At 43.7% G+C, this 20,807-nt stretch overlaps 2 protein-coding genes across 5 annotated transcripts; both read right to left on the bottom strand.

The window, feature by feature from the left end:
- Positions 1-35: 35 nt before the first annotated feature.
- Positions 36-20,529, bottom strand: LOC134107223 (NACHT, LRR and PYD domains-containing protein 3-like). 4 transcript variants are annotated; one of them, XM_062558927.1, is made up of 8 exons: positions 20,056-20,529; positions 18,696-18,977; positions 18,412-18,447; positions 3,816-5,613; positions 3,547-3,720; positions 3,091-3,264; positions 1,414-1,460; positions 36-1,294 (listed from the first exon to the last, which is right to left on the bottom strand). In XM_062558927.1, the coding sequence occupies exons 2-8, from the start codon at positions 18,970-18,972 to the stop codon at positions 747-749; spliced, it is 3,054 nt and encodes a 1,017-aa protein (XP_062414911.1). In that variant the 5' UTR covers positions 18,973-18,977; positions 20,056-20,529; the 3' UTR covers positions 36-746. The 4 variants fall into 4 exon arrangements, with proteins under 4 accessions (XP_062414911.1, XP_062414910.1, XP_062414909.1 ...); XM_062558926.1 differs by having other exon boundaries at positions 20,060-20,529; XM_062558925.1 differs by having other exon boundaries at positions 18,696-20,529.
- LOC119226361 (neoverrucotoxin subunit alpha-like) lies at positions 13,903-16,099 on the bottom strand. The gene is made up of 4 exons (XM_062558958.1): positions 15,672-16,099; positions 15,141-15,314; positions 14,810-14,856; positions 13,903-14,676 (listed from the first exon to the last, which is right to left on the bottom strand). Exons 1-4 carry the CDS (start codon positions 15,830-15,832, stop codon positions 14,084-14,086), a joined length of 975 nt encoding a protein of 324 aa, XP_062414942.1. The 5' UTR covers positions 15,833-16,099; the 3' UTR covers positions 13,903-14,083.
- Positions 20,530-20,807: the final 278 nt, after the last annotated feature.

The following is a 20,807-nucleotide window of genomic DNA, read 5'->3' as shown; positions in this document are numbered from 1 at the left end:
TTGAAAAATATTACAGTAAATAGTACAGCATGTTTAAGAAGGATCAAAGTATTTCATGTCAAAAAGAAATAATACAGCATGTTGAAAGCATGTTTATATGAGACATGTTTAAAAATGTACAGTTCCAATAAAAGTCATTTATTAACATTAGAAACATACAATTAGATTCCTTTTAACCCAAAGTAATATACGGAGTAGATGTTGTATTATAGTGAATAAAAACATAGGTACCTGATATTATCTGTCAGGATATAAAATATTTTCTTCAGGAGTTTGTTGAAGCTTTCAAATGTTTTGTTCAGAACAAACCTGATTATGTAAAATTATATTTTATTTCAGAACAGATTCTGAAAGATAAAAGTAAAAATCAGCTCAAAATATTTCTATTAACTATTTTTTTATTAGCGTGAGTGGAAATGAAGCGCACACACCTATTAATCTGGGTGCAGATGTCCTTTATATAAAATGTCCTCTTGAACATATAAAGATTAAGATTAAACCCTAATTAGGAGCCAACATCTAAATGATCATCTATTGATTCAAGGAGCACAGCAGCATTAAGCTGAGCTCTTTCACACTTCCATCTGAGTCCCAGAGAGCTGTGGACCCCCAGAGTCCAGACCAGCTCAGGTACCCCTCACCTGCTCCACCTGCACCTACATCCACATGAACCACCATCAGCTGTACACACTGAACTATGTGGTGAGCAGAGAGGAAGGTTCTCCACCAGGAGGAGACTCTCCCTCCTAAAGAGGACACAAAGACACTGAGGAACCAGAACCTGAACTGAACCACAGCCCAAACCCAGGATAAAGAGGTTCAGTGAATGTGGTGCTGAAGGTGTGGAGGTGGATCAGTGAGTCAGAGGAGACTCTGTAGAAGGACAGAGAGCCAGCAGGCCAGTCCACATACACTGCTACTCTACCAGAGGAGGAGGAGGAGGAGGAGGAGGTGATGCGTGTTTTTATCTTATTGTGCCAGACAGAGTAACCTTCATCAGAGCACATCAGACTCCAGGACTGATCATTGTTTGCAAACACACAGTCACTGTGTCCTTTCCTCTTGATTCCTCTGTAACTCACTGATACTTCAACGTCTCCTCTCCACTCGACCTCCCAGTAACAGCGACCAGTCAGACCAGTTCTACACAGCAGCTGAGACCAGATGTCAAATCTGTCTGGATGATCAAGATATGACTGAACCTCCTCCCACACACGTGTCACCTTCCTGTTGTTGTCAGACAGTTTGAGGTTTCTGTTTACTGTGTTTGTGTCGATTGTGAGTTCACAGGAATCTGATGAGAGAACAAGACACAATACAGCTGCAGGTATTAATCATGTGTTCATCTAGTGACATCACAGAGGTGAATGAGTGATGTCACAGTGTGATGAATCCAACTCAAAGCTCACTTACACTTCCTCACACCTGGTGTCATCCATCGGACTCCAGCAGGCTCCACCCTGAAAGGAGGAGGGGGGTCAGAGCAGCATGGAGACGTGGACATGACATCACTCTCATACACACAGCTTGGTCCTTCATGTCCACATGGACCACCTCTTCTTCTTCTACCACAGACTGTCAGTCAGCTCCTTCAGCACCGACAAGGTGGTGGAATATATTCATGAAATAAAGCAGATGAATGTAGAATAAATAATAAATGTACCTGTCACTGTACTTTCATCAAATGTGAATTAAAGTGTGAAAAATGACGTCATGCTGCAGATCAAGCTTCATGGGACGTGTGCAAAGGAACATTAACATTAAACTGTTTAATAACCAAATATTTAATATATATAAAATAAAGCAGATAAGGACCATTCAGGATGTCATGTCCAGGAAAATATGTTAGTCAAGTTGTCCTGTGTCTGTCTTGCGAGTTCCTGTTTTATTTTGAAAATGAACCTTCCTCTTGTGTCGGTCTGCTTGTCTGCCCCTGATTGTTTCCACCTGTGCCCCCACCCTGTGTGTGTATATATTGTCTGAGTCTCCCTTTGTGTTTGTCTTGTCCCAAGCCGTGGAACCACTGTTTGACTCCTCGTCTCAGCCAGTGTTTATATTATAGATCTGTTTTTGTTCTTTGATTTAGTGAAGGTTTTTTCCTCTCTGAAATTTTCATTTCATCGGCTCTTGCCCCTTTTTTGTTAATAAACTTTGATTTTTTTGGTGAACCTCATCGTGCGAGTTGTGCATTTGGGTTCGGGACCATTGTCCGGTCGTGACATGGTATTTACCCAATGTGCATGTTTTCATGTTTCAAAATGAACAAACACATGAACTATGAACACAAACCAACAGAAGAAACACACTAGTTAGTTTATTTATTCACTGGTTTTTCACACCACAGAGGCACCGACTGCTGACGTCACCTTCTGCACTATTACTGTGATATTACACAACATCATTATGTGAATACACTCATCCATCTTCAAATGGACCCCTGTGGTTTCATCCTCCTCTTCATCATATGAATCTAATCCATGAAGCTCTGGAGCTCCGTGATCTTCATCGCTGCTCTCACAACTCGCTCAAAGTGTGTCGCAGAATGTCGACTTTCTCTCTGCTGTTTTCTCTCTCTGAGCAGCTGTGAACCAACGAGTGACGACTGACACCAAGGTGCCACCAAGGTCCAACCAAGGTCCCACCAATGTGACACCAAGGTTTCACTAAGTGGTGTTGTGATGGAAGTTGTGACGTTAACTTGGACAATGTTAGCTTGATTTTCACAGATGAGGTAACGTTCCCTAAGAGCTAGCCTAGCTAAGATTAGCTAGCTAAATGTCCAACCTTGAGACCGTAGTGAGCTGGTCAAATATGAAGCCGGAGCTGTCGTCATGGAGATGATCCAGTTCAACATGTGTTGGAAAAACTGCAATAATGCACTGTTTGTCTTTTAATAAGAAAGTCTGGACTAAAGAACAACACACACCGGAAGCAGATGACCAGCATCTAAACAACACAAGTGTTGTTGGATAAGAGCCCAAGCTTGGTGTCTCAGGGTCACATGACCAGACTGACAGTGGGACAGAGAAAAGGTTTCCAGCTCTACCTCCTCTAACAGACTGATGGTCTGTGGCTGAAGCCTCTTCATACCTGAGAGTCTCCAGTCTCCAGTGTGGATCCTTCAGTCCATCAGACAGAAGCTTCACTCCTAAGTCTCCTGGATGGTTGTAGCTCAGGTCCAGCTCTCTCAGATGAGAGGGGTTGGAGCTCAGAGCTGAGACCAGAGAAGCACAGCCTTTATCTGTGATCATACAGCCTGACAGCCTGCAGACACACAAAACAACACACGTCACATGATCTGAGGGAGCTGTGAGGGCTGGAAGGTCACTGCAGTACAGAGATACTGTCGGCTACTATCTCCTGCCAATATTTGAATTTGTAAAATGATATTATTATTATTATAAAATATACTCTAAAACATGTTCATGGAAGTAATTTGAAAATACATTTGATTTAATACATGTAAGCAGAAAGAATCTTATGAAAGTCAGAAATGTACCATGGATGTAAATAAATGCACCAAGTGGACATTAGTTGAATCCTGACCTGAGAGTCTCCAGTTCACAGCGTGGATTTCCCAGTCCATCACACAGCAGCTTCACTCCTGAATCCTGCAGGTTGTTGTTACTCAGATCCAGTTCTCTCAGACTAGAGAACGGGGAGCTGAGGACTGAGGACAGAACTCCACAGCTTCTCTTTGAGAGGTGACAGTCACTCAGTCTTAAGAAAAAACAATGAAGCAAACAAGAACAATAAGTAGAAAACATGGCAACATATTTAAGTCATGATGTATGAATTTAACTCTCTGTACTTACAGAGCTTTGTTGGAGGCTTTGACCACTGGCAGCAGCCTCAGAAGAGCCTCCTCTGAAGCAGAGTATTTCTTCAGGTCAAACACCTCCAGATCTTGTTGTGATGACAGTAAGATGAAGACCAGAGCTGACCACTGAGCAGGAGACAGTTCATCTGTGGAGAGACGTCCTGATCTAAGGGACTCCTGGATCTCCTCCACTAGAGAATCATCATTCAGTTCATTCAGACAGTGGAACAGATTGATGCTTTTCTCTGGAGACACATTTTCACTGATCTTCTTCTTGATGTACTGGACTGTCTCCTGATTGGTCTGTGAGCGACTTCCTGTCTGTGTCAGCAGACCTCGTAGGAGACTCTGATTGGTCTCCAGGGAAAGACCCAGGAGGAAGCGGAGGACAAGGTCCAGGTGTCCATTAGGACTCTGTAAGGCTTTGTCCACAGCACTCTGGTAGAGACACTTTGGTTTAGTTTTGTTTCCAAAGACTTTAGACAACAGGGATGTGGTTTGTTCTTCTGACAGCAGAATAACACCAGAGCTGATGAAGGTCAGATGAACATAAAGAGCAGCCAGAAACTCTTGAACACTCAGATGGACGAAGCAGAACACCGTGCTCTTGTACAGTCCTCTCTCCTGTCTAAAGATCTGAGTGAACACTCCTGAGCACACTGAGGCTGCTCTGATATCGATGCCACACTCTGTCAGGTCGGATTCATAGAAGATCAGGTTTCCTTTCTGCAGCTGATCAAAGGCCAGTTTTCCCAGAGACTCGATCATCTTCCTGCTCTTTAGAATCCAGTGTGGATCCGTCTCAGCTCCTCCATCGTACTTGACCTTCTTCACTTTGGACTGAACCACCAGGAAGTGGATGTAAATCTCAGTCAGGGTCTTGGGCAGCTCTCCTCCCTCTCTGGTCTTCAACTCCTCCTCCAGAACTCCAGCAGTGATCCAGCAGAAGACTGGGATGTGGCACATGATGTGGAGGCTTCGTGAGGTCTTGATGTGAGAGATGATCCTGCTGGCCTGCTCCTCATCTCTGAACCTCTTCCTGAAGTACTCCTCCTTCTGGGGGTCAGTGAACCCTCTGACCTCCGTCACCATGCCAACATACTCAGTAGGGATCTGATTGGCTGCTGCAGGTCGTGTGGTTATCCAGAGGCGAGCAGAGGGAAGCAGCTTCCCCCTGATGAGGTTTGTGAGGAGCACATCCACTGAGGAGGTCTCTGTGACATCAGTCAGGATCTCATTGTTGTGGAAGTCCAGAGGAAGTCGACACTCATCCAGACCGTCAAAGATGAACACAACCTGGAACTCTTCAAACCTGCAGATTCCTGCTGCTTTGGTTTCACTGAAGAAATGATCAAGAAGTCCCACCAAGCTGAACTTCTTCTTCAGCACATTCAGCTCTCTGAAGGTGAATGGAAATGTGAACTGTATGTCCTGGTGGTCTTTGTCTTCAGCCCAGTCCAGAGTGAACTTCTGTGTTAAGACTGTTTTCCCAATGCCAGCCACTCCCTTAGTCATCACTGTTCTGATTGGTTCTTCTCCTCCAGCTGAGGCTTTGAAGAGGTCTTCTTGTCTGATGGTTGTTTCTGGTCTGTCTGGTTTCCAGGTTGCTGTTTCAATCTTTCTGACCTCATGTTCTTTATTGACCTCTGCAGTCCCTCCCTCTGTGATGTAGAGCTCTGTGTAGATCTCATTCAGAAGGGTTGTATTCCCTGCTTCAGCGATGCCCTCAAACACAGACTGGAACCTCTTCTTCAGGTTGGATTTGAGTTCACGTTGACAGTTGGTGAAAATCTCTGAATGAATAAAAAAAAGAGATAAAAACCAGATAGTGCTTTACTTTAATGGTTTAATATCCTGTAATAATCCTAATCCTGTAATAACCCTTGATTAAGCTATTGTTTTTTTTTGCTGCATTCCTATCTGAAACTACCTAAATATTGACTATGACCATGGAAATAATTGAAGTGTGCAATAATTAGACAGTGGTGCAAAAAAAGTCTCTTCACCTTGACCTCTATCTCCTCCCACAGTATTTGTTTCGTCTGAAAGTAGATGTTTTCCGTGATTATTTTGTACATTTGTAGAGTGATAATAGCTGCTATAAACAGTCTGTGCACAAATCAAAATCTACACTTAATGTGGAATAGTTCCTCTTATTGAGTGAACACCAATTATGAGACTCAATGTATACTTTGTATGTATACTTAATCCAAGCAGGGGGGGTAATAGTCAGGCAAACGGTTGGCCGACCGGGGAGGGGGGGGGGTACAGGAAACACTGCCAAGGGTGGTGTCCTGCTATTATTAACATTAGTTAAGAATGCTATTAACATGAATAATCTGTTGTATCTTTATTTTACGCATCTGATGTCTTTGTTCCTCTTTTTAACAACTTACCTGTTGGGTTAAAGTTCATTTTGGATAATTTCTTGGCCAGATCGTTCATTTTCATCTCTTCCAAAACCTTCATGGTCACTTGAACCAAGTCTGTGTCGTAGCATCGTACGATCAGGTCCACCGTGTTCATTCTGTTTGCTTTCTCCAGGTCACAGGGTGGGATTGATCGGGGGTCTTCTGGGCTTGGATGGTTCTCCAGGTACCATTTGAACTGTTGGAAGTCCTCCTCCTTGAGCTCCTCTAAAATTTTGAAGAGATCCTTCTTGACTTTCTCCATCTGTCCTTTTTAAAGAGACCCAGATAAATATCAACCAAAGAGAATAATTACTGCTCTGCATTTAAAAAACAGCTTGTTTTAAAGATGGAGTTCAATCGGTTCATTGGTTTTGTTTCACAACAAAATATTTCTTTATAAGCACCTCTGATGAAGTCAGTGTCCTCTTTGTGGACACAAGTTGGATTTCAACAGGCAGATTTTTCTTGATGTATATTTGTAAATGAAAATCTTGTCCTTATATTAGAACATTATTCTATTTTTTATACTATAACATAATTATTCCTAGTATGTATGCAGTGTCATAACTACATCTCTTACGTTTATAACAATCCAAACCGTTTAAAAATTGGTTGAAAGTTATGGGTATTTAAAAAGTACATTCATCACTACCAACATAATGTTATGAGTGAGCGAGCGCACTGTGGCAAGAAGCCCGCCATGTGTGGACGTTCGACTCCGTAGTCTTTTTATATATCTATGTGCGGAACATCTAGTATTTATATATATGTACGGAACATCTAGTATTTATATATATATATATATATATATATATCTATGGACGGGACATCTAGTCTTTATATATCTATGGACGGGACATCTAGTCTTTATATATCTATGGACGGGACATCTAGTCTTTATATATCTATGGACGGGACATCTAGTCTTTATATATCTATGGACGGGACATCTAGTCTTTATATATCTATGGACGGGACATCTAGTCTTTATTAGGGCTGTCAAAAATAGCGCGTTAACGGCGTTAATTAGCTGTTTGTTGTTAATTACGTCAATTTTTTTGACGCATTTCACGCATGCGCAGTGTGACAAATTATTCAGGTCCGGAAAGAACCTCTTCTTCTAGGGAATGCACTTCATCCTATACAACACATTACTGCCACCTGCAGGCATACGTCAGGCCGTCAGGTTCAGCAAGTTGTTTGCGCCAGAGACCCGCTCCCCCCCCCCCCCCGTTCTCGCGCAGCAGAACAGAGAAGAAGAAAAGCTCCGCCCAGCAGAGCAAGAGCAGCGCTGTTCTGAAACATGCGGAGGAAGAGAAACCAATGCGATCTAAATCCTCCCAGGTATGGGAATATTTCACACTGAAATGGGGGTGGTAGCGGATTTCTTTGCAGCGCCAGTCGTTCTAATCGCCGCGCTCGACTTCAAGGTGTAACCTTTATTATTGTTCGGTCTGAAACGGCGCGCCCAGTGACGGGTGGTGCAGCAATATTGTTGTTCGGGTGGAAATCGGGAGAAAGGTCGGTCCGGGAGATTTTCGGGGGGGGGCTTTGAAACATCGGGAGGGTTGACATGTCTGGTCATGTCTGGTCATCGCAGGAGCACAAACTCACAGCAGAGTGGGATAAACTGCAGAGGCTCGAGACCCTTCTAGAGCCATGCAGGGAAATCAGTCTGTAACTTATCAAATAACATTGATTTGATTATTTTCTGGAATGAATTAAAAAATCAAATATCAATAACATATATTTATGTAAAAAATAATAATTATGATAATAATAATGATAATTATGTATCTGTGTCCTGTTATTTATCTTTAGTATGCATTTCAGAAAGAAAAAATGGTTAGGATTCAGGTGTGATTAATCATGATTAATCCACTGAAAATTCTGATTAATTTGATTAAAATTTTTAATCATTTGACACCCCTAGTCTTTATATATCTATGGACGGGACATCTAGTATTTATATATCTATGGACGGGACATCTAGTCTTTATATATCTATGGACGGGACATCTAGTCTTTGTATATATCTATGGACGGGACATCTAGTCTTTGTATATATCTATGGACGGGACATCTAGTCTTTGTATATATCTATGGACGGGACATCTAGTCTTTGTATACACTCACCGGCCACTTTATTAGGTACACCTGTCCAACTGCTCGTTAACACTTAATTTCTAAGCAGCCAATCACATGGCGGCAACTCAGTGCATTTAGGCATGTAGACATTGTCAAGACAATCTCCTGCAGTTCAAACCGAGCATCAGTATGGGGAAGAAAGGTGATTTGAGTGACTTTGAACGTGGCATGATTGTTGGTGCCAGAAGGGCTGGTCTGAGTATTTCAGAAACTGCTAATCTACTGGGATTTTCACGCACAACCATCTCTAGGGTTTACAGAGAATGGTCCGAAAAAGAAAAAACATCCAGTGAGCGGCAGTTCTGTGGGCGGAAATGCCTTGTTGATGCCAGAGGTCAGAGGAGAATGGCCAGACTGGTTCGAGCTGATAGAAGGGCAACAGTGACTCAAATAACCACCCGTTACAACCAAGGTGGGCATAAGAGCATCTCTGAACGCACAGTACGTCGAACTTTGAGGCAGATGGGCTACAGCAGCAGAAGACCACACCGGGTGCCACTCCTTTCAGCTAAGAACAGGAAACTGAGGCTACAATTTGCACAAGCTCATCGAAATTGGACAATAGAAGATTGGAAAAACGTTGCCTGGTCTGATGAGTCTCGATTTCTGCTGCGACATTCGGATGGTAGGGTCAGAATTTGGCATCTACAACATGAAAGCATGGATCCATCCTGCCTTGTATCAACGGTTCAGGCTGGTGGTGGTGGTGTCATGGTGTGGGGAATATTTTCTTGGCACTCTTTGGGCCCCTTGGTACCAATTGAGCATCGTTGCAACGCCACAGCCTACCTGAGTATTGTTGCTGACCATGTCCATCCCTTTATGACCACAATGTACCCAACTTCTGATGGCTACTTTCAGCAGGATAAAGCGCCATGTTATAAAGCTGGAATCATCTCAGACTGGTTTCTTGAACATGACAATGAGTTCGCTGTACTCAAATGGCCTCCACAATCACCAGATCTCAATCCAATAGAGCATCTTTGGGATGTGGTGGAACGGGAGATTCGCATCATGGATGTGCAGCCGACAAATCTGCGCCAACTGTGTGATGCCATCATGTCAATATGGACCAAACTCCCTGAGGAATGCTTCCAGCACCTTGTTGAATCTATGCCACGAAGAATTGAGGCAGTTCTGAAGGCAAAAGGGGGTCCAACCCGTTACTAGCATGGGGTACCTAACAGTGGCGGCTGGTGATGGAAAAAGTAGGGGGGGCTGAGGGAGATTTCTGCTGTTTATTTATTACATTAACACCAAAGTAACGATTTAAAAACAAATAGCATCTAATGTAATTATTAAACTATGAATTTAGAATGTCCTTGTAGATTTCAAATATTGTTCTTTCAAAGACAAGGTCATACCAAGTCATACACATCATATTAGGAAACCAAGTCATACAAGGTGAACTTAGTGGCTGGTCCGGTCCCATTTCTTTTATTTTTTGTTTTTCAGCCAGTGGTCTTCTTTCAAACGGAGTTTGAAGAAGAGATTGCACGGTTTCTTTCTCGTGTGACGCCGGCGCCATTGTCAACTCGAATCTCACTGCCGCGTGACCACACAAAACTCATGTTATTCTCCGATGGGCGCAGAGGCAAAGCGCCCATCGGAGAATTATTACTGCGCGTCACTGATTGGTTGAATTGATCATATTTAGTGACGTGTTATAGCATATCAGAGCTCCATTGGTTAGATAGTGAGGGCGCCCTTTCTCGGCGCCCCGAGCATAAAACTACCATAGACTGTAAAAAGAAAACTACACATTTATGATGTTATGCGGCACATGATGAAGCTGGCAAACAAAAAGACCCCCCCCCACCCCCTCTCCCTCATTCTAGTGTGAAAAACACGTACAGAAGAAAGTCATGTTTTTTTTTTTTCAAACTTAATTTCTTTTTTTTTTTCTTTTTTTTTTTACTTGGTAGGAGGGGCGGCGCCCCAGCGCCCATAATAGATCAGCCGCCCCTGGTACCTAATAAAGTGGCCGGTGAGTGTATATCTAGCCTGGGCGTACACGTGCGCGCACAAACATGAGCACGCGCCCACCCGCGGACAGAGAGCGCGCTCAGAGCACAAAAAAATGACGGTGCACCCCCCACTCCAGGATTATAGCTTCATATTGATTAATCAACGTTTCTTCTAATGTTATACTGGTAGATGCTGCATCACAGACCAATTTATAGCATACAAACGTTTTATTGCGTTGACTCTTACTGTGAAAGTGTGCTCTTCCGGTTTAGCTGCTGCGCTTCTATTTGGTTTTAGAGGAAAACCCCAAAAAGGAATTTACGAGTGTCGGACCAGGTGAGATAATTCCGTTTTGAGATTTGAGCAAGAGCACGAGAAACAGGCATTTCCGTTTTAAAACGGTGGTATTTCCGTATTTTTGTTCAATTTCCGTATTTATCGTCTAATCGGTAAAAGGAACTTTGAGAAGAGTCACGGAGCGTTAACACTAAACACACTAAACACACACAGTGTATCACGGGACTACTCACTTGTTAGAAGACTTCCTCTTCCTCAATGTATCCTCTTCTTCTCCCTCTTCCTTCTTAGTTTCTTTTCTTCTTTTGTTTCTTCTTCTTCTAACAGAACGTTTGTATGCTAGAAACTGGTCTGTGATGAGAGCATCGACCATTAGAACCATCAGCCTAAGTACTGACTCTAAAGACACAGGTACGTGCACAGAAGACCCCTTTATTTAAGAATAAAAATTGCACGACCTCTTTGTCATCGATTCCCCCCAAAGTGCTTTTGGTATCTGGCGGGGTTTTTATTTGACTGTGGCGCTCACGAGCCCCTCCTCCTCCTCCTCCTCATCTTCCTCCTCCTCCTTCCTCTTCCTCTTCCTCCTCTTCGAGCGCCAAACGGCTGCAGCATCAGACACGCAGGTGATCACGCAGTTTGCGGAACCCCCCCCCCCCCCGCGACGCTGTTTGTTGATAAATAAACACATTAGCGAAAACATTACGTCACAACTGGTCCGACGTTTCCAACAAAAAACTCGTAAATCCGTGATTTCAAAGCTTTTCCAGCTGTTTACTGACGTTTGTCATGTTGAATGAAGAAAGAGATGCAGGTTACTGTTCTAAAAATTAGACAAGTTCACTAGTCATTTAAATATTGAAATGAAAGGTGTTAAGTTGACAGTAAAAGTCTTAAAAGCCAAAAAAACTTCTTATTGTATTTAATTTGATTTAGGAAGAAAAGCTTCTCCTCATGATACGATATTTAAATCAGTTATACTCTAGCCTTTATGTATATGTGTGTGATGGTAAAATATGTTGTAACACAGTCTTATGCTTAAAGAGTGATAATTGTCCGTGTTGAAGTGAAACGTGTGAAAAGCAGACTCTTGGTTTCAGTTTGTCGCTGCGTGTGAAGAACAGAGGACGAAACTTCACCCGCTAAACGCTGTGAAACAAGAGGAACTGCCTGCTACCACATATTCAACTTGGGTCATGACAGCGAGTTCACATGTATTTGACGTCTTGTGTGTGTATAAATGCTCAGTGTGACTCCTCTGTAGTACGTGCTTGTATTTGACTTCCTGCTTGCCAGCAATAAACTGACTTTTGCAACTTTGATCATTCATCAAGACTCTGTTTTATTAGTTAAACATAGAAACAAATCATTCTCTTCTCCCGAACTAGTTACAATGAAATATTCCACGCCACTGCTCATTAGATTAATGGGGCAGCAAAAATGAATGTTTGACTGTAATGTCTGGTTCAGGGTCCCTTGAGTCAGTGTTACTGGTCATAGGTGTCGTGAATCTCTCTACCACAGTCATCCCTGATGCTCCTTGTGAGAAAACCTGTCTGCCACTCAATATGTGACCTGGAGAACGCTTTTCTTATTTTACAGCTTAATGTGGAGCCTCTGAATCGACCAAAGATGATACAAGTTTCCCTTGAACTCCACTATCGAGGTGGGAATATTTACAAATTATTTTTTATATACATGTGTATACGAGGGAAATCTTTTGTTGTGCTTCCAACTGCTCTGTGATGTTCATGAGATGTGTGTGAGTGTGTGTGTGTGTGAGTGTGTGTGTGTGTGTGTGTGTGTGTGTGTGTGTGTGCATGCAGTTAGTGCAGAAAGCGTTTCTTCCGCTGCAGGCTGCGGTGTGTGTGTGCGTGTGTTTCCCCACGTCTCAGCGTGGTTACCGTCTCCCCCTCACATGCAGCCTCCTCCTCCCCCCCCCCCCCCCGCTTCACGTCAATCAGGTTGTGCGCCTCGTCTGGCTGGTTCACGCCCCCCGTCCTCTACGGGGGGGGGGAGCTTCTGTGAACCAATGCGCTTGTTCGCCACAGTGGAAACTCGTGTCATTGTCGGTGGGGGGAAACGGCTGAGCTCCACCCTGGTTACGCAGGGTACGGTGGGCGGGGGCCATGTGTTGAGCAGAGGGCCCCCAGCATCTGAGAGACTCGGATACATGGGACATCGGTCATGTTGCCCAGTAACAATGTGTCCCTCTGAAGGACTCATTTCCTTCGACCTGAGGCCCGGGGTCATCGTGAAGTACGCGTGTCACCGGTTGATAACAGTCAGTGTGTGAATCTTAAGGCGTGTGCTAAGCGTGACCTTTGGCCCCACAGGGAGCTGGGTTTGAAGAGGCCCATCTACCAGGCCACGGCCTGCTACGGACACTTTGGCCGAGAGGAGTTCCCCTGGGAGAAACCAAAGGCTCTGCTGTTTTAAAGGGGGGGTTTGGGGGCTGGGGGGTCGATCCCTTTCCAGTCGCGTCCTTCCGACAGTCAAGTGGAATCCTGAAAACAGAAAGTCTTCTTCTCTCTGACCTCGAGCTGTTCGGGCCTTTGAAGAATTCATTTTGATTTTAACAAAATCATGATTTATGCTGTTTTTCCTGTACGAGAAGCTGTAGTTTAAGGGTGAATCTCATTTCTCTGTCTTACCCCTTCCCCTTCCCCTACCCCTTCGTCTGTGTCTTCCCCTTGCCCCTCGATACCGAGAGAAAGGGGGTAGGGGTGAGAACGTTCCTTTAAGAAATGAGACACCACTCGATAACTGGTTGCGTCATCATCCCTTGCCGCTAGCTGGCTGCTACGTCAACAGAGGCGACAAGTGTTGACATAAACGAAGATGCCGTCGTCTCAGGTTGTGATATCGATTGCCTGGGATCATAAAACATGAGTGTCATAATTATAATATCAATTAAACTGCTGAAAATACTTACATTTGTGCGACTCCTTCACAGTTCGACGTTCAGCCATAAAAAAAACTTGATGCCGGCACTTTTGAGAAATTCCTACGTTGTTAACTGTTACCCCTCTGTTTCAAGTGTGGTCCTCCGCAAACTTCGTTTCAAGGGCTATGTAGCCCTACGCCTTGGCCCTAGCCCTTAATCAAAATGAGAATTGAGACACCACTTCCCCTCACATGAACGCGCAAAACCGAGGGGGAGGGGTAAGGGGAAGGGGTAAGACAGAGAAATGAGACGCAGCCTAAGAAATGGATGCAATGAATGTCATTTTCATTCATTTGAATATGTTGGAAGATTCAAAGTATTTCATGTCAAAAAGAAATAATACAGCATGTTGAAAGCATGTTTATATGAGACATGTTTAAAAATGTACAGTTAATTCCAATAAAAGTAATTTATTAACATTAGAAACATACAATTAGATTCCTTTTAACCTAAAGTCATCCACATGAACCACCATCAGCTGTACACACTGAACTATGTGGTGAGCAGAGAGGAAGGTTCTCCACCAGGAGGAGACTCTCCGTCCTGAAGAGAACACAGAGACGCTGAGGAAACAGACCTGGACCCAAACCAGAACCCAGGATGAAGAGGTTCAGTGAATGTGGTGCTGAAGGTGTGGAGGTGGATCAGTGAGTCAGAGGAGACTCTGTAGAAGGACAGAGATCCAGCAGGACAGTCCACATACACTGCTACTCTACCAGAGGAGGAGGAGGAGGAGGAGGTGATGCGTGTTACTGTCTCGTTGTGACGGACAGAGTAACCTTCATCAGAGCACATCAGACTCCAGGACTGATCATTGTTTCCAAACACACAGTCTCTACTGCGTCCTTTCCTCCTGATTCCTCTGTAACTCACTGATACATCAACTCTTCCGCTCCACTCGACCTCCCAGTAACAGCGACCAGTCAGACCAGTTCTACACAGCAGCTGATGATAGAAGTCGAATCTGTCTGGATGACGAGGATATGACTTATCCTTCTCCTCCACGCGTGTCACCTTCCTGTTGTTGTCAGACAGTTTGAATCGTCTGTTTACTGTGTTTGTGTCGATTGTGAGTTCACAGGAATCTGATGAGAGAACAAGACACAATACAGCTGCAGTTATTAATCATGTGTTCATCTAGTGACACTTTGATGATGACATCACAGAGGTGAATGAGTGATGTCACAGTGTGATGAATCCAACTCAAAGCTCACTTACACTTCCTCAGACCTGGTGTCATCCATCGGACTCCAGCAGGCTCCACCCTGAAAGGAGGAGGGGGGTCAGAGCAGCATGGAGACATGGACATGACATCACTCTCATACACACAGCTTGGTCCTTCATGTCACTGTACCTTAAACAAATGTGAATTAATTAGTGAGAAATTGCTTCATGCTGCAGATCAAGCTTCACAGATAACAAGCCTCTAACCTTTCTCCCTGTTCATGTTCATCCTGGCTACTGTTCAGTCTTTTTCTGTCTGTATTGATGGTTTCCAGCTCTACCTCCTCTACCAGACTGATGATCTGTGGCTGAAGCCTTCTCATACCTGAGAGTCTCCAGTCTCCACTGTGGATCCTTAAATCCAGCAGACAGCAGCTTCACTCCTGAGTCTCCTGGATGGTTGTAGCTCAAGTCCAGCTCTCTCAGATGGGACGGGTTGGAGCTCAGAGCTGAGGCCAGAGAAGCACATCCTTCCTCTGTGATCAGACAACCTGACAGCCTGCAGACCACAAAACAACACACATGTCACGTGATCTGTAATGGCTGGAAGGTCACTGGAGTACTGACATACTGTTGGCTACTGAGTGGGTCACATTGAATGGTTTTCAGTCGCAATCAAACATCGACTAATGTCCATCAACAATCTGATATTACTGATAACTCTATAAGTAATCTCCAATATTCCAACGTGTAACATCATATGGGAAATAAACACTATTACATGTTTATGTAAATACTAGAAATTACTCTTTCAAATCTTTGATTTGAATCATGCAAGCAGAAAGTTTCTTAAGAAGGTCTGAAATGTTGCATGGATGTAAATAAAGAAAGCAAGTGGATGTTGTTGAATCCTGACTTCAGGGTCTCCAGGTCACAGTGTGGATTCTTCAGTCCCTCAGACAGCAGCTTCACTCCTGAATCCCGCAGGTCGTTGTTACTCAGGTCCAGCTCTCTCAGATGGGAGGGGGTGGAGCTCAGAGCTGAGGGTAGAGAAGCACAGCCTTCCTCTGTGATCATACAGCTTGACAGCCTGCAAACACACAAAAAAACACATGTCACATGATCTGAGGGAGCTGTGAGGGCTGGAAGGTCACTGCAGTACTGAGGTACTGAGGGGTCACATAGACTGGTTTCCAGTCACAACCAAACACCCACTAATGTCCATTAACAATCTGATAACATAACTAATATCTCATCAATCATTAATCTCCAATATTTCAATTTGTAACATTATATTATTATTTTTGTAAGCACATGTAAGCAGAAAGAATCTTATGAAAGTCAGAAATGTACCATGGATGTAAATAAATGCACCAAGTGGACATTAGTTGAATCCTGACCTGAGAGTCTGCAGTTCACAGCATGAATTTCCCAGTCCCTCAGACAGCAGCTTCACTCCTGAATCCTGCAGGTTGTTGTTACTCAGATCCAGTTCTCTCAGACTAGAGGGCTGGGAGCTGAGGACTGAGGATAGAGCTTTACAGCTTCTCTCTGAAAGGTGACAGTCACTCAGTCTGAAGAAACAACAACGAAGAAAATAAGATTAATAATTAGAAAAGATGGCAACATAGTCATGATGTATGAATCTAACCCTCTGTACTTACTGAGCTTTGTTGGAGGCTTTGACCACTGCCAGCAGCCTCAGAAGAGCCTCCTCTGAGGTTGAGTAGTTCTTCAGTTCAAACACCTCCAGATCTTCTTGTGATGACAGTAAGATGAAGACCAGAGCTGACCACTGAGCAGGAGACAGTTCATCTGTAGAGAGACATCCTGATCTAAGGGACTCCTGGATCTCCTCCACTAGAGAACCATCATTCAGTTCATTCAGACAGTGGAACAGATTGATGCTTTTCTCTGGAGACACATTCTCATTGATCTTGATCTTGATGTACTGGACTGTTTTCTGATTGGTCTGTGAGGTACTTCCTGTCTGTGTTAGGAGACCTCGTAGGAGAGTCTGATTGGTCTCCAGGGAAAGACCCAGGAGGAAGCGGAGGAACAAGTCCAGGTGTCCATTAGGACTCTGTAAGGCCTGGTCCACAGCACTCTGGTAGAGACGTTTTGGTTTAGGTTTGATTCTAAAGACTTTAAACCACAGGGATGTTGTTTGTTCTTCTGAAAGCAGATTGACACCGGAGCTGATGAAGGTCAGAAGGACATGAAGAGCAGCCAGAAACTCTTGAACACTCAGATGGACGAAGCAGAACACCGTGCTCTTGTACAGTCCTCTCTCCTGTCTAAAGATCTGAGTGAACACTCCTGAGCACACTGAGGCTGCTCTGATATCGATGCCACACTCTGTCAGGTCGGATTCATAGAAGATCAGGTGGCCTTTCTGCAGCTGATCAAAGGCCAGTTTTCCCAGAGACTCGATTATCTTCCTGCTCTCTGGACTCCAGTGTGGATCCGTCTCAGCTACTCCATCGTACTTGACCTTTTTCACTTTGGACTGAACCAGCAGGAAGTGGATGTACATCTCAGTCAGGGTCTTGGGCAGCTCTCCTCTCTTTCTGGTCTTCAACTCCTCCTCCAGAACTCCAGCAGTGATCCAGCAGAAGACTGGGATGTGGCACATGATGTGGAGGCTTTGTGAGGTCTTGATGTGAGAGATGATCCTGCTGGCCTGCTCCTCATCCCTGAACCTCTTCCTAAAGTACTCCTCCTTCTGGGGGTCAGTGAACCCTCTGACCTCTGTATCCATGCCAACACACTCAGCAGGGATCTGATTGGCTGCTGCAGATCGTGTGGTTATCCAGAGGCGAGCAGAGGGAAGCAGCTTCCCCCTGATGAGGTTTGTGAGGAGCACATCCACTGAGGAGGTCTCTGTGACATCAGTCAGGATCTCATTGTTGTGGAAGTCCAGAGGAAGTCGACACTCATCCAGACCATCAAAGATGAACACAACCTGGAACTCTTCAAACCTGCAGATTCCTGCTGCTCTGGTTTCACTAAAGAAGTGATGAACAAGTTCTACCAAGCTGAATGTCTTCTTCAGCACATTTAGTTCTCTGAAGGTGAATGGAAATGTGAACTGTATGTCCTGGTGGTCTTTGTCTTCAGCCCAGTCCAGAGTGAACTTCTGTGTTAAGACGGTTTTCCCAATGCCAGCCACTCCCTTAGTCATCAATGTTCTGGTTGGTTCTTCTCCTCCAGCTGAGGCTTTGAAGAGGTCTTCTTGTCTGATGGTTGTTTCTGGTCTGTCTGGTTTACAGGATGCTGCTTCAATCTTTCTGACCTCATGTTCTTTATTGACCTCTGCAGTCCCTCCCTCTGTGATGTAGAGCTCTGTGTAGATCTCATTCAGAAGGGTTGAGTTCCCTGCTTTAGCGATGCCCTCAAACACAGACTGGAACCTCTTCTTCAGGTTGGATTTGAGTTCACGTTGACAGTTTGTGAAAATCTCTGAATGTATACCAAAAAAAAGAGATGACACAAACCAGATAGTGCTTTACTTTAATGGTATAATATTTCCCCTGGATTAAGTTATTGGTTGTTTTTTGCTGCATTCCTATCTGAAACTACCTAAATATTGACTATGACCACAGAAATAATAGAAGTGTGCAATAATTAGATGGTGGTACAAAAGTTCTCTTCACCTTGACCTCTATCTCCTCCTGCAGGATTCGGTTCGCCTGAAACAAGATGTTTTTGTGATTACTTTGTGCATTTGTAGAGTGATAATAGCTGCTATAAACAGTCTGTGCTCCAATTAAAACCAACATTTAATGTGGAATAGTTCCTCTTATTGAGTGAACACCAGTTATGAGACTCAATTTATAGTTTGGTTTTCAATCCCAAATCCATTGTTAAGAATGGTATTGACGTTAAGTATCTTTATTAAACGCATCTGATGTCTTTGTTCCTCTTTTTAACAACTTACCCGTTGGGTTAAAGTTCATTTTGGATAATTTTTCGGCCAAATCGCTCATTTTCATCTCTTCCAAAACCTTCATGGTCACCTGAACCGAGTCTGTGTCGTAGCATCGTACGATCAGGTCCACCGTGTCCATCCTGTCTGCGTTCTGCAGGTCACAGGGTGGGATTGATTGGTGGTCTTTTGGGCTTGGATGGTTCTCCAGGTACCATTTGAACTCTTTGAAGTCCTCCTCCTTGAGTTCCTTTAAAATGTTGAGGATGTCCTTCTTGACTTTCTCCATTTGTCCTTTTTAAAGACACACAAATAAATATCAAACGTAGAGAATAATTACTGCTCTGCATTTAAGCAACAAAAGCAGGGTGTTTTAAAGATGCTTATTTGTCCCTTAACTGTCCCCTCTTCTTCTCTGTGTACACAAACTGTCTGGAATAATTTGTACTTGGTTCTTGTTCTGGTTCTGAACCCTCTTGATTCAAAGCACTCATTGTATTTCGCTTTTGATAAAAGCCTCAGCTAAAAGGTAAGTTTAATGTCTCGCCCACCAGCGCCAGAGAGCGCGCTGAACACAGAATGTCTTTATATTCATTCATTCACGTTTCTTGTTACCCTGGTAGATGTTTGTAACCTGTTAGACACCACTTTGTTTTAATTATACAGTATTTTTTTAGAGTTTTGTATCTGTATGCTTTTACTTTTTATTGTTTGCATGTTTTTGATTGTGTGTGGTGGTTAATGTTTTATTGCAGATGCGGTTTTATTTGTTTATCTACCTTATGTTTTATCAAGTGAGTGTCTATTGGTGCGTCTCATTAGGTTCTACAGGTGCGTCCTGGAATTGACTGCAGGTGTGCCACTCTGCACCTGTAAAGGGCAGGTGTGATAAGGTGGAGGTGGACTTTGACATGAAGAATTATGACTAGTGGTTTTGAAAGAGCTTTTAGAAATCCGTCCACCACTCTGCGTTTAATACATTGTTTTTGTGGTGTAATTACCCACTTTGTCCGTAATGACCCAATCTGCTGTCCTTTTTAATTTGTCATTTCAGATCGAGGTCCATCTTTTACTGGGCTTTTACGGTGTTGCAATATCTGAGACTACTTTTAGATTCAGTCATTTTAGACAAACGTTCTAATACGTTGACTCTGTGAAAAAAGTGTGCGTACTCGTATTTACGAATATCAGCATCTGTCATATTTTCCTTTTTTTTAATTTGAGCAAGAACGGAGGGAAACAGGCATTTTCGTTTTTAAGCTGGTACTTTCGTTTAATTTCCGTTTTATCGTCTAAAAGGTAAAAGGAACTTTGCGAAGGTTCATGGACCGTTAACACGACTAAACACACACTAAACACGCACAGGACATACTCACAGGATCTTCTTCCTCCTCTTCTTTCTAAAGCCTTTTCTTAATATGCCTTCTTATGTGGACTCGTGACACGTCATCAGTCTCCGCCTCCTGAGTGGCTACTGTTCAAATTCTAAAGTCCAAAGGCCGATAACGGTCATAATACCATTTTACGGGTGTCACGGTTTGGTCTCTCTTCCTGTTTTAGTTTGAAGTTTCATGTTCCTTGTGGTCTTGGGTTAACTTCACTTCCTGCCTTGTCCTGGGATTGCTTGAGTGTTTCCACCTGTGTCCAATCACCTGCACCTCCCTTGTGTATTTAAGCCCCGTGTGCCTGTTGTCCCTTGTCGCGTCATTGTCCATGTCAGTCCTGGTTTGTGCACGTCCGTTCTTTGGCTTCGGTTGGATTTTGTTTGGTGAATAAAGAGCACCTTCGGTAAACGTGAATCCTGCGTTTGAGTCCTGCCTTCTTCGACCTGCACCAGCCCGACCTTCTGACAACGGGCATGCATCGGAGCGGGCTCGTCTGTTCTTGGGGGAGCTAAATATCCCAGAATGCATTTCACCTCAGCAGCAGGCAACAAGGACACAGGGGAAAAAACAACTGTATGTCGAAGTTCATAAGTACAACTCTATTTAAGCCTTGTTAACTTAAATTGGATGAAAATTAAGAATCCATACATTTCTTTGTTCTAAGACCAATAACCAGTTGTTTCAGACCCACCAGAAGGTTGCCTCCATTCTGATCTACGTCAACGTTATTGATAAATTA

The sequence above is a fragment of the Pungitius pungitius genome, chromosome 18 (assembly GCF_949316345.1).
Source record: "Pungitius pungitius chromosome 18, fPunPun2.1, whole genome shotgun sequence".
Taxonomy (NCBI): Eukaryota; Metazoa; Chordata; class Actinopteri; order Perciformes; family Gasterosteidae; genus Pungitius; species Pungitius pungitius.
Note: the sequence above shows the minus strand (reverse complement) of the source record. Positions and strands in the feature narration are given on the sequence as shown.

Coding starts and splice junctions, on each gene's coding strand:
- LOC119226361 (XM_062558958.1), bottom strand. CDS start 15,832: ATGATCACAGAGGAAGGCTGTGCTTCTCTACCCTCAGCTCTGAGCTCC. Junction 14,857..15,140: donor TGGAGACTGGAGACTCTCAG/GTATGAGAAGGC, acceptor TCCTCCTTTCAG/GGTGGAGCCTGCTGGAGTCC. Junction 14,677..14,809: donor GACACCAGGTCTGAGGAAGT/GTAAGTGAGCTT, acceptor TTCTCTCATCAG/ATTCCTGTGAACTCACAATC.
- LOC134107223 (XM_062558925.1), bottom strand. CDS start 18,972: ATGGAGAAAGTCAAGAAGGACATCCTCAACATTTTAAAGGAACTCAAG. Junction 5,614..18,411: donor AGGAGGAGATAGAGGTCAAG/GTGAAGAGAACT, acceptor TTATTCATTCAG/AGATTTTCACCAACTGTCAA. Junction 1,295..1,413: donor GACACCAGGTGTGAGGAAGT/GTAAGTGAGCTT, acceptor TTCTCTCATCAG/ATTCCTGTGAACTCACAATC.